Here is a 14,291-nt window from a genome sequence, read left to right on the forward strand (position 1 = left end):
CAAAAGACAGCCACTTACAAGCCAATCTGCATAAAGAGGAATGGGTTAAGCTAAGAACATCCTGTGATGATGCTCAGTAAATTAAAGTCATTAAAGAAAACATATAAATTAACCTTGTATAAACTTAAGAAATATTCTAACCTAAGCACCTTATTTACTTATGTGGAAGTGTACTAAATAGGTGGGAAGGAAAAAAGAAAACAGCCCACATCATAAAAAATAAATAATCAAAAATAGAAAGGGAGGAATTTTTCTTCTAGCTGTTAATACAGCTTGGTGTGATATGGCAGTGCAGTAGCTGGGCAGCTGACAAGTGGAACTAAAATCCAATATGACACATCAGGAAGTAATGCACTCAGAGCATGGTCAGCAGTGTGAGAAGAGCTCAAAGAAATTTAAAAAAGAAAACAAAAGAGAAAAAAAAAGATATCCAAACAAATTAAGAAAGTGCAGTGGCACAAACCTGATATCTTAGGACAAATTCACAAATCCAAAAATTTCTCCTTCACAATTAATTTAGCACCATACGTCTAATCCTGTAGATGATGTTGTTCTTTTTCAGGCTCAAAGACAGGAGACTTTTGTTAAGTGTAATGCCCAAGGTCACACAATTAGCAGAAGCACTTGACATTCTCACGAACAAGCTCTCAAGCTTTATTTTATTTTATTTTATTTTTATTTTTATTTTATTATTTTATTTTATTTAAAGAGATTGTTTTTAAAATATAATTGAAGGACTGGGAATTAGCAACAAGAGAGCTTCCAAAGACAAAGTTATTTTCAGAGCAATGGGAGAACTCCCATCTACTCTAAGGAGAGCAAGAGCAATCACCTAGACCCTGGTCTCAAATACATAAAGTAACAGCCCGAAAATGTAGCTTGCAACACTACTGCATTACCTGTAGAATAACACCAATACTACTGGGAACACTGATACATGAGTTCAAGGAAAGAATAGCTTGTGTTTAACTCACAGGAGATTACACATACCCCTTTCTTGCTAGCCTGACAGCGTGCATTCCTATAAACTGTCCAAGCCCCAGCTCTGCAAATAGAAGAGGTTAGATAGGTTTTGAGTTATAGTGTGACAAGAATTTTTTTTCTCCTTCACTAACCAATAGGTTCATTTAGAATCTTATTATATATATTAGCTAATTATAAGGGAAAAAAAAAAAAAAAAGGCAATAAAAAGAGTCCATTAAATACATGAAGCACTGCAGAAAGACAGGAAAGGAATGAGGAATAAAAAAATTCTAATTACTAGCATTAGATAATTGCATATAAAACAGACTTTCTCTCCTGTTTACAGATCAGGCCAAACCCAAAATCAAAGGCCAGAAAACGTGTCTGTAATTTTACATAATCTGACATCAGATTCTTATCAGTAGATTTAACTCTTATGAGATCTTACCATTTCTTCATCAGTTCTTACCAAGGTGACCGAACTGTTTTTCATGGCAAGTCTTACCCAACATTTACACACCTCCCCTCTCTCCCTCCCTCCGTTAAGCATTTAACTGAATGAATATTGTGTTCTAGGATGCAATTTATTTAAAAACATTTATTTTAGGCAAAATTAAACAGACATTTGAGATTACATAGAAATACAGTTTCCAATTGGATCACGGAGCCTTTTCATTAAAAATGCACTGTTGTGTTGATTTAAGTGTTTTCATATGGATTGACCAGTTATGCAATATTTAACCATGCCATTTGCAGTCAACTATCATAAAAATTGGTAAAGAAAACATTTCTTAAAATGTGCAAATATTATCTTAATGTTACCATTGATAATAAATGACCACTAAATATATGCTTATTATGTAAAGCTTTTTAAAGTACAATAAAAATACAAATTCTATTTGTTAAAAAAAGGCCATTACTATGGCTACTAAACATCCTCATTATACAAATTCCAAAATACTATATGACAAACAAAATTATAAAGACTTTTCTTTATGAAACATATACTATTCTATTTGTTAGTGATTTTATATATATTTATATATTTATATATAATATTCTATATGAATGTTCAAAAGACACTAACAGAAAGGAAGACTATTGTAATGTAGAACATTAAGGCCCCTGTTCAGCAAGGTACCTGAGCACACATCAAACTCAGAAGAGGAATAATGCATTCAGGAATAATTCATTTCAGCAGACTTTCAAAGGCTATTGCAGAAGTACTTCATTGAACAGGGCATGAAGATATATATGTGATAGTGAATTTGCAAAATACATTTTTTGTGTAAACTGTAACTCTTAAGGACAAAACCATAACACTATCACAAAAAACTTCTCATGAAAAAAAGGAAAAAAATACACAGAAAACTATTTTTTTTCCACATCTTTATGTTTTATAAGGGGAAAATAAGAGAAGTTTTAGAAGGATTAAATTGAACTAAGGTGGTGTTCGGGCATCAAAACACTGATAATAATACTTTTCTGACATAAGTTTAGCATATTATTTTATTGCTTATGTTAAAGATTAGTGAAGAGTATGCATAGACAGGTCAGTGTTGAACTCACTAGCAGCTGAAAATTTTGGTTTGCAGTTGTTTGTGTAACATGAACAAGTAATGAGTATGAAGGACTCAATTCTTGCAACAAGCTTCAAAATTATATTAAGACATACAATATTGATGCAGTCCATGAAAATAATATCCAACAGACCTGACTGAATGCTCAGGTGTTGAAAACAACTTACAGAATTGATCCCAATAAACACAGTGCCCGCTTGTGCACAAAATTACAGAAATTTCTAAGTAAATGCAAGATCATAATCTTATTTTCAAATTATTGTTAGCATGTAATGAATTCCAAATTATACACTTTATGATTTAGCTATAAAATATCAAACAAAGGGTAGTGACTTTGTAATTTCTGTGATTTAGGAGCTTTTCTATGCTCATTAAACACTAATTAGCAGACTAACAATTTGTTAGCTTCTAAAACATGATATAAGGACTTAAAAATATTATGGATTTTACAAACTAGTAACAACAGATATACAGTGTAATAACTGTACAAGGTAATAGAAATTAATTACATAGCATTCAGATTTCTTTTAAGCATATATTAACGGTAGGTATTTTCTGCTTTTCTTAACTGCAATTGCAATTAATCATTTGACTGATTGAACTTTAAATAATGGCTTAAAAATTTCATTTCAAAATACTGCCAAGTAAAGCATTATGTAAAAATCATGCTTGCATGTTTACAGAGAGGTATGTATGAGCTTTCTGAAGAACTTCTCCAGGCTAATAGTCATAAAGCATAGTAAACTTGGGCAAAAGTTTGAGAGAAAGAAACACAACAGTGTAATTTAATTCATATTTCATAAACAAATACAACTTTTTACATTTGTACAGGGAAAGACTGGAACTAAGTTGGATTTTTACAGAAGCAAACCTCATAAGAGTTTACATGTTGAAAAAAGCAATTTTTGGCACATGGATAATACTTGTGAATGTGTGTTCAAAATAAACACTGCGTAGGAATTTCACATTTATTTTCTTGGCATCAGCATCTGCTGTCTAGTGGGTCAAGACAAAATACTGTGCCTTCAAGAGTTAATCCCATTTTGAACCCCTCCTGCAATGAAACAAGACATCGTTAATAAAAAGGAAAGCAATTTCTGGAGGAATATCACCTTTTCCTACAAACATGTAAATTCAAGCTTATTTTTAGGTCAAATTCTGAGCATTAGCACTTCAATGACTGTTTGAAAGGATGCTTCACAGGATAACTCACATTTACATTATTTGGTCAGACAGTTTTTCTAAGTTTCTCTTAGTCATTAATGTACAGAAGGATTTATCTGTGTTATAACAAAAGAAATAATGTTTGTATATTAAATGAAGAAAGTATTATTAAAATAAAAACATTGAATATTAGTTTACATAAATTGAACCATGTTGTTCTTGTGTAAAATTCAACATAGTTTATAAACAGGAAATATTAGATTGTTATATAAACAAAAGTTTATTATATTTATACTTGAAGGAGATCTAAGTCATGAACATTGTTATTAATTCCACATGTCTCTTACAATCAGTAATCCCTTATCTTAGAAGTACTCCAACGAAAAGCATAGTGGTACTCAACAAAATCTCAGAGGCTTGTTCTGAATCATTCACTGTGTGGTTACATTGACAGGTGTGTGCTTTACAGCCTACGGTCATCTGAGCCTTGCTAAAAGGCAAATAAAATCATACCTGCTTTATTGCAGAGAACAAAAGGTGAATTTCTAAGGCATGTAACACTCAATGAAATAAAATATGATGTTCTTTAGAAAGAGCAAAGGAATTCTTAAAAAGTTCAGATAAAAATGTCTCTTCTATTTTATTAGCAGAAGCACTAAGATAAAGTAGACATTCCCACCCACTCTACTGAAAATAACTTACTTCTCAAGTACCTGTATTAGGTTTACAAAATGTACCAATTCTAAAACAACATTGTTTTTAACGTGGGGAAAATACTCTTGTTTTCATTTCGCTTTTTTCTTTGAAATAAGCTGATTATTTATGTCTTGACCTCCAAAAGAAAAGTCATCTTTAAAACCAGAAAATTTTGGTATTTTAGGTGAAAATATTGTAAAGGTGCAAGCACCTGGAAACAAGGGCTCTGAATAGAAATGCCATGAGAACATCAACTCCAGTGGCACCTGTTCCAGTGTTCAATTCAGCCTACAGTTCACTTGGAGAACATTTATCATGTGCTATGAAATCAATACTATGTACTTTTATGAAGCAAGCATGTTGTAAACAAAATAAATTTTCTGGTAAGCCAGCCTGTACTGGGACTGGGCATAAACTCAAGTCTTTTCTCATAATGCATAGGAGTACCTCAAGAGGATACCTTTTGGCTTTAAAAGATAAATCACAAATCACATCAGCTTCATTTCAAACAAATGTAAACCACATGCTAGATTTTTTAAAGTGCATGAATATTTAATAACCCCATCAGCTACTACCATCAGAAGAGCAATGCTGAGAAACAGAATCGAATTCCTGGAGATGGTTACTAAATGATCTCAGATCTTCCAAACAAAATCCACATTTTCCTAATATTCATATTATAAGATGGTGAGACAAAGCACTACTGGATTGTAAACCTTTTCCAACTGTGCTTACTTGCCTTACCTGAGTGACATAGTGCTGCCAAAACTCACTGCTATATTTGACTTTTTTCCCCCCTGTGCTTTTTAACAAGCTATCAGGAAAAGTGTTCAATGCAGAAGATATTTCGAAAAAACTGTGTGAAGTTCCAAGTCAAACACAACCTGTTATAAATGGGCATTGCTCATTTGCCAAAAGGATGCAGTTTTGTTGATGTAACAGAGGAGGACTGCTTACACAAGGGCACAAGTCCTAGGATTAGCCCTACATTTTAGCCTGCTGAATCATAAAACCCTCAGTTTCTGTGCATCTTAAACTCTGTCTAAATATTATTTTAAACTGTCTAAAATTTAAAAATTATAAAATTATAAAAATATATAATTATCTTAATCTGTCTAAATATTATATTAATCTGTCTAAATATTTAAAGGATGCTTCCAGTTTTGAGATTGTAAAAGGGATAGTCAGTACTTCAACCTGGAGATACACTGGTTTAACAAGGACATGCAAGTTCTTACATAGCCCCCCAGAAAGCACTTTCAAAGCTGTGCCAGCCCTATGACTGAACACGCATACTTTCCAGGTCCTTCTGCATGCTCTTATCTTTCCTCTCTATATTTGAGTACTTTTTGTTGGTGTCTCATGCAGCTGCATGTCCAATGCTGTTTTTCTGGCCACCTAAAAGCAAATCAGATCTGTGCTTTGTAAGTGTGCTTATCTTAGTGCTGCTATGTTGATCATGGAAGATTTTTTCTGATGTTCACCTATTATATTACGCAAAATTCACTGTCATCACAGGGTCAGATCCTACAGTTACTTGTAGGATCTAAATTTCAGGGCAACCACAAGGACAAAAAAAAGACAAAAAACAGACAGGACATCAGGATAGCCACCAGGGCATTTTTCAGACCACAAAAGAATGTCAAATACAGATTTATTTTTAAGAGTATTTAAGGTAGAGGAAAAGAAGTGTGTAGGATTATAAACCAGGATGCTCAAAGGAAGCTAGACTGCCTCAACCAAAATTCCCATTAAATTAAACGTGGCCCTCAAAAAGGGAAAAAATCATAGTGTACTATCCCAACAGACTCTTTAACAAAGTGATTGTAATCAAATTCCTGAAGATCAGGAAAGCACAGACTTGATACCTCCCACATCCATCTCCATTCCCAGCCCCACAAGTTTTGTAAGCTAATTCCAAATTCTTCAATAATTCTGTATTTTTGCAGATTCCACTTTGGCAAATATATGATAATTTAAAAATTGTACCCCATCAGCTGTCATCAACCAAGCTGTAGAAAGACAAGGTTTTAAGAACAGATTCTCCTTTATATCAAGACACAGCTGAACTGTGATTTATGCAGGCAAGAATATCAGTATCCTATGCTGTAGTTTTCATGGTGATGCAGAACACTTACAGCTTTACATCCGCTTTCAGGAATGCGGTTCATATACACACACTTTTCTCAATTCTTACGGTTCCTACTTGTTGTTACCGTATGATTATTATAATACCCATCGTGCAGTATGTGCCTACCTTCTACTCTCCACTCCAAAACCCAGCATTCACAGCTGTAATAATAATGATGTCAGTTGGAATCACTGAGTAGTCATAAATTGAGTTATAAATTGTTTCATTTTTATCCTTTTATAATAAACTGGATTAATGTATTAGGCAGAATACTTTTTCTTTAAAATGACATATAGTCAGCACTTGGTACACATTACGTACTGTATATATAAAATAGATATAATTAATTTTAATACTCAGAATTTAAAAATATTCAATATAAACATTTCAGCTTCTACAAATATATGTTCTTAGCATAACACACTGCCTGCTCATTAAGAAACATGTGCACCATGCCTTCCTGTACTTTAAGGCCTCAGGAAACAGCAACTTCTCATTTAGTCAGAAAATGGTTCAAATCAGTTGACCATTCCCAGATACTGGAGAGGAATGGGAAGAAGAAGGACTATAAAGTGTACTGGGCCTTGTTTCTGTGCTCATATCTCCATAATAACAGTGTCAAGTAACTTTTTAACTTCCAAGATGACTTAACATAAGTACTGAATATCGTAGTTACCCAGAAAAATGACAATATTTTGCTAACAGATGTGATGGGTCTCAGAGAAGCAAAGCTTGTTTTCAGTGGAAAATATAACCTGAAAACAACCCCTCTTCCAGAACTCCCACCTATTTTTTGATTCTTCATGATATAAAGATGTCAACTATTCTGGCTAAAAACAACAAACAGTAAAAAAGGGCAAGTACATCCATTTTATCACAAGGTAAATATGCCGAAGTCAACCCTTATGGCTCTGCCTGAGGTTAGCTTGTTTATCCCTTCACCACCTGCCTTTACTCAATGAGTTTAATTCAGCCCAAACCCAATGAACCACTGATAAATCTACGTGTCTCTGAGATGATAATTTAGAGGGCTGAGCATAACTTACTTCAGATGGAAATAAGACAAGCCTCCTGACTGCTTTGGGCCATGCAGGGAGAATGGCCTGCAGCTCCTGGAAGCTTTAGGATATTAACTACCTTGAGATTTTAATAAATCATAGCAGCTGTTGTTGGTATGATTCAAGATCCAGGGAAACTTCCCTTCACTGCAAGATTTCTGGGAAAATAGATTTATTAATGCCTGGATGCAGTCAAAATAGGATGAAAATATGTTTCAGCACAAGGGTGGGGAAACAGGAGGTTGGAGAGTCATCAGAGAGAGGTCTGAGCTGTAAAACTCAGATCTCAGCACATGTTGGAGTTTAGAGCTCTCCAAGAAGATCAGCAGAAATTGGACTGAGAAATGGAATAGAAAGAGCTTAACTATGAAATTTGGATCCTCCCTAAAGCTTAAATGTAAGCTGTTCCCCCAGAAATCGAGAAATTTGATCTGATCTCATTAAATTCAGAATAATGAATACAAAGCAAAAGCACCCACTAGTGAGGAGTTTGTTCCCCAATGCCTCTTCCGCTTTGCTGTGCTTTCTTCTCCCATTTTTCTTACATGGCATCTTCCAGCACACATGTACTCTGAAACAGCTTTTCTGCAGACTGGGGCATGACGCCTGACATAGCTCAATATGAGGAATGGGACAACAGACTGGACTGAGCTGCTCCGGCCGCTGGCTGGCTTGCCACTATGACTTCAGGTTAAGCTATACTTAACAACACCGTCTCTGAATAAGCTTATATTTAGAACTATTTAGAATTATATTTAGATGTTTTATTATATAAATGGCATTTGCACGTTTATTGAAATATACATAATTACTGAAGCTGAGGCTGTACTTCAAAAATGTGAAGACATCTCCCTTAACTTGGCACTTCAGAGAAGGAAAGCAGCTTATATTTTTCCTTTATGTTCCCTAATTTTAGACTTCTCAGAGCACATTACATGTGTTGTGATTTTGCCTTTTGTAGCAGCCATTTTTCTCTTCTTCCTTATAGGCTGTGTCTAACAACCACTGACCTTTAGCACAGCTATCTTCTGCTCATTGCAAGTTTTAAAGTAAGTATTTCCAATTATAGGGACTTTTACATTAGTGACTGTACTAGGACAAAAAAAAAAAAAAAATAAATCTATATATCACAGGTTTGGGTAGACCATTTCATCAATGACAATCCAAAGAAAAGAACTGGACATTTCTCTAGAACACATGGAAAACAAACAGCAAAGAAAATGAAGGCTTAGTATTGTCAACTCAAGAAAACTAAAATCAGCTGTCTCTACCTTAAAAATTGTAGGCTCCTAAAATTGAAAATGTCCCTGACTTACAGGATTGGATACATAACAAACAAATCTAAAAAGTTTATATATATATATATATACACACACACATACACACAGTCATAAAAATGAAAACCCTATATATGAATGAGTGCACATTTCATTTGTAAATGATTTAAATACCATTATTAAAATATGATATACCAACCATCGCTGACGCTAGGCACCCAAGGAAAGCATAAGAAGATAAAAGAGATATTAGGGAAAAAAAAACAAAACAAATATTTCCATCAGTATTTTTCACCACTGATTCATATTAATATAATCTATAGAAAGAACTTCTGCATGGCAACTAAATTTAACAGTGACTTACAAAGTGATCGAAGGATGTCATAGGAAAGTAGCTGGACATAGCTTTTGATTTGACCAATCTCAGAATTGACTTCTACCCACAACCCCCCCCATCCTGTCAGCTTTGCCCTTGATCTCAACTGGATACACGTGAACAAGTTTTATGCCAACACAAAGACTTACTAATTCATTTTTAGTAAAGGTTTCAGGGTATGGTAGACTCTCTGTGAGACTAGTTTACAAATCACACAGAAAAGTGAGAAAAACGTTTATGTACAGGGCAAACCAACGCAATATTCTTTGCAATAGGACATAGCAATGCATTAAGATATCTTTTATTTTATTTCTTATTTTTCTTAGGTCAGAGTAAAAGCTGAAAGAAGTTTTCCATTTTATGGCTTCAAAAATCTTTGATAAAGATTTCTGCTGACCCATTTACTGATATTTTATAAAGTGATGACACTTACATGGCCTAACAGTTTGCAATTTTGTCAGAACATCACCTGTAATAAGAACTTCTAGCATGTGAACTTACCTATAACCACAGGATTTTTCCCAGTATCCACAGATACTGTAGTACATTTTTTCCTAAAACAGGCTATATTCAATGGAAGGTGATATATATCAATGTGAGGTGTGAAAAGATTTGGGCTTTTATCTCACAGTGAATGGATTTTGCCAGTGGTGCCACCCTAAAACTGACATGAACAATTAAATTTGCCTGTGAATAGGAATTCCGAAATTTTACTTCGGAAAATTAAACTGTACTTAAATTGTAGTAAAGACATTTAAAAATGAGGAACTACAAGAGCCTGAGAGCTAGCTCTTATACTTTGCAGGCTGTCAAGATACAAGAGGTCTGGGAACGCTTCCTGCTGAGGAGCCAGGAACCTAGAAATTCAAGTTCCCTGTATTTTCAGCCTTCTGTTTTGCTGGCAGGCTGCTGAAAAAACAGATAAGCAAGGTTGGCAAGGAACTAGCAGTTTAGAAAGCCTGACTGAGAAGAGCAACTTAGTCCACAACTTGAAAGTTTTCTCCTATCACTGCTTCAAAATTGGGTCAATATCTGAACAGATACCATAGAGTATTTCAGATCCAACAAACATTTTCTGATGAAAAAACACATCAGTTCAGAATTCTTGAATCAATTTTTAATAGTTAAGCCCCAGAATGCCTTAGCAAATATGGATACGTTTAAAAGCAGCAGAAAACTGCTGAAGAATAACATGGTCAGTGCATCTCTTGCCTCAGCTCTTTCTTAAACTTCACTCAGTCCCTTCCCAGGCAGGAATAGCAGTATCCATTTTGCTTACGCTGCTGAGAAGCCTTAAATATGTGCAGGTGTCTGTTTGAATACCACCGGCTAACATTTGAGAGGAATTTCAGGCAGACAAATTCAAATTCCAACTCAAAGCCCATAGTACAAAAAGAAACCATCAGTTTTTTTTCCCCAGGTACTTGTGTGTGTGCAGCTTAGAAAACATTTTTAAAATACTCTAAAGACGTATTTCAATAATATTCATATTGCCATAGAAAAATACATAATTAACAACTCAATAATTACCTGCATCTCATCTAGTTTGGACTGAATGTCTGGAGGGAAATCTCCTGCTCCGCAGCTAAAAGGGTCAAAAGGTTCTGCTCCAAAAAGGTCTCTCTCTGGAACAACAGAAAAACGAGTCACTGAGAGAAAAGGTGTGATCTATGACAATAGCTCCTTGAAAAAGTCAGCTTACATCTCCTTAAAAGGTGAATAATAACACGTCCAGATACGCAATTGATTAACTGCAATTTTTAACATTCATATTTGAAAGTCCTGTCTTGATTGGTTTTCCAAACCTTTATACTCAAATATTTTTCCAAGAACACCATCAACTTCTGTTTGAGCCTCTATGTAGTTTTCATTAAAGGCTTCTGCCTTCTATAAGAATTTCAGGGACCTGATGAGAAGAAATTCCAATTTGAATAAGGGAGCTCCTATTGAAGTGCCTTCTGTAATCAGGCTGTATAGGGGTTTCATAAATGAAGAAGGAACAACTGCATGTCAATTGCCAAATTTCATCTTAACATTATGTCAGAAGCACATTTTCCCAAATAAATTAGCCTTCCTATCTCCTGTCTGCCACTCCTCACCATCAGGTTAAGGCCTTTTGTAAAGACAGATGACTACCCTAACTTAAGGAAGGTCACTTGATAGAGGTCCTCAGTGCACAACCGGTAGCAACAACTAATTACCAGGGCCATAAAACCCAAGCAAGGAATAACAGGTTTAAAAAAAAAAAAAAAAAAAGAGAGAGAGAGAGAGAGAGAGAGAGAGAAAGTAGAAGACCATGAAAGCTCACTTACCCTAAAATTCCACTAAATCTGTATCCATAAATACAATGATTACAAATGTCTCTCTGTCACAACATACAGTTTCAAACTTTTTAGAAGCAGGATACTGTCTAGTGCCTTTTTTTTTTTTTTTTTTTTAAATCTGAATAAGAAACACTTCTAATATTTTTTTTTCCCTTACTCAAACACTGTAATGCTACTACTTCTTCGCATGCAACAGTCTATATAGATATATTTTTTCTTATCAATATTAAGATTTTTTTCTCTCCAGGTAACAGTGCCATCTATATACACTTGTTCTATCTCACATTGCCTTGACCAAAACTTGTATGAAGCTTATTTTTCTAACACAATTCAACCACGTTGGGGGCAACACTCAAAGTTAACGCAGTTTTATTACTGCTGGAGAAAATATTAAAACCATTATCCTGTATTCTGACTTTCATTTTTGACCAGCAAGAAACCTGGTAATCATACTACCTAACTTCAAACAGTGTTACCTTAAAAGCCTGAAAAGGGCTATTAGTACCTTGGAAATTAATAGCTGATTTTCTGGTTTAGCCTAAAATTTTACCCTTAACATAACTGTGGAAGCTACAATTGAGAACATGACACAAAATCCACGTCACAGTGTTACCAGTCATGTTGTCACAATGCTGAAAAGGCTGCATATATGCTCGTATAGGCTAAATGTAAGTAATTATTTTGGCATCCATGGAGTCCAAATTTTAGACCTCTACATGGCTAGGCTCTTCAACATTTTATTGTACACACAAGTGTCCATGGGCTTTGACCTAAATCATTTGGTGTTACCATGCTGCATATTTAAATATATGCATATATTTTAAATAATTAGCAGCTACCATTATTCCCATAATAAAGTTCAGAAGCAAGCAGGATCTTGATTAATAACATGCTTAAAAATCACCTCTAGCAGCTACACATTGTCACATGGCAACAGAAGACGGCCCAGATCTGAGAACCTTATTCCAAAAGCCCACTTGAGCCCCCTCCAAATCTAGACTTTCCGTCTTTCCTGGCAAAGGCAGACCACCTTTATGAAAAAGAGACTTCAACTGGGATAATATAATGTAAAAAATAGGATCTACCTCACCCTTGTCTCTCTCACATCCAAAATGGGTCTGCTCCAGTGTAACCAGTGTCCTTATATGTTTTTATGCTCCTACTTGGTGACCTTCAGATGTGGAGCAGCTTTAACTTTCAAAATAACCTCTACTGAGGAGAAAGCGATTATGCTCTATGTGTCTCATAAATCTATTTGTTCAGTATCTAAGTCCATTTTTTTCCCCTCCTCTCTTTTTTATAGGTTATTTTTTACCCTAAAAAGGAACTGTCAGTTCTGTGTGTGTTCAGACAGCTAAAAGCAGCCAGTTTCAACACTGAGCCTTCACAAATATTCGAAGAATGTATTTATGAAAGACCCAACTTTTATTTCTTAGGACTGAAAGGCCTTATCACTATTTTTGAAAGCACATATTTTGTACATTATTCTGCACATTTTCTCATTCATGCCTAATTATTGTGCTTTTATTAATGACAGTACTGAGCTAATTAGCAGGAGAATGGCAGAAGCTTTAGCTCCTTAAGTGGAACGTGCCTTCACGTGAAGGATTATTTTATTCATATTGTTATTCAAGGCCAACTTTAAAGTTATCCAGGAAGTAATTTATTAAAACAGATTTTTAAAAACAGATTAAAAAAAAAGATGAAAACAGTTTCTTAAAACATATTAAAACTGTACGTAATCAAATTAAAAATAGGTAAGTATTTCCTGGCTGAGTTTCTGTGAAATAGTTCAGGAACTCTCTCAATTTGACAACCATTTCAGTGAAATGGCTGTAAAAGTGCATAGTACAACTGCTTTTCTGCCTTTAAAGATTATGTGTTATATGAGAGAGCGCATTGCTAAGAGTCAGGGAGAAATAATGCACCATGAAATACTTTCAATATCATCATCAGGATTTCTCTTTTGAACAGAACCTGAAGAACAAGTAGAAACTGGATGAATACTAGAATTTAGTCACTACAGAGGCTCCGATGTTGTATGGGATCTCCATAAGCTTCTCTGCCAGTATTCACCCTGCTTTTCACTTTTGTGCTCCTTTTTAGTAGAGACTAGAGAAACCAGCAGTATTTTATTTCATGCTACAGTATTTGCATGAAAATATATTAAATATAACAAGAATATCTTGCCCGACACACTCTTCGAAATAATTGTAGTGTAGATAGGCATTTCTTTCTCCAATACAAAGCAACCAGTAAGCATTTGAAAACAATCTCCTCAAACAGCACACAATTTCCTTTCCCTCATTCTGTCCAATCCCATTCCTTCTTGGGAAGAAATAAATTCACTGCTTGGGAATCAACAAAAAAAAAATCAAAACCATGAAATGCTAACATTTTACATGCGTAATTCAAACCACAGAAAGACATGAACAGGTAATAAATTCTTGTTTCTGTAAGTAAGTAAGATCTGATATTCAGGACAAGAAACAAGTAATACTGGAGAGTAGCAGCCTGCAGTCCATGGTAAACACCAATCTAGCAATAACCAAGCAAACAAAACTCTACAAATATTTGGCTTTTCTGCTGCATTTTGAATCCCAATCTTCTTTACATTAGCTATCATCCAGATACAGAGTTATGCTGATACGTGGTTTCCCCAGATGTCCTGGAGCAGCTGTGATGACAAAAATTAATCACACTGAAGATAAGGACCCAAGAA

General features: G+C 34.7%; 1 protein-coding gene across 9 annotated transcripts in view; it reads right to left on the bottom strand.

The window, feature by feature from the left end:
• Positions 1–1,528: 1,528 nt before the first annotated feature.
• Positions 1,529–14,291, bottom strand: part of GULP1 (GULP PTB domain containing engulfment adaptor 1) — a 151,461-nt gene continuing 138,698 nt past the window's right edge. For all 9 annotated transcript variants that reach the window (XM_084288907.1, XM_084288899.1, XM_084288900.1 and 6 more), the window contains 2 exons: positions 10,776–10,870; positions 1,529–3,597 (listed from right to left, as the gene is read on the bottom strand). In XM_084288907.1, coding sequence (XP_084145033.1) covers positions 3,526–3,597; positions 10,776–10,870 — 167 coding nt within the window. In that variant the 3' untranslated portion in view covers positions 1,529–3,525. The remainder of the gene's footprint in view (positions 3,598–10,775; positions 10,871–14,291) is intronic.

Source organism: Netta rufina, assembly GCF_964035555.1.
Source record: "Netta rufina genome assembly, chromosome: 6".
Lineage (NCBI taxonomy): Eukaryota > Metazoa > Chordata > Aves > Anseriformes > Anatidae > Netta > Netta rufina.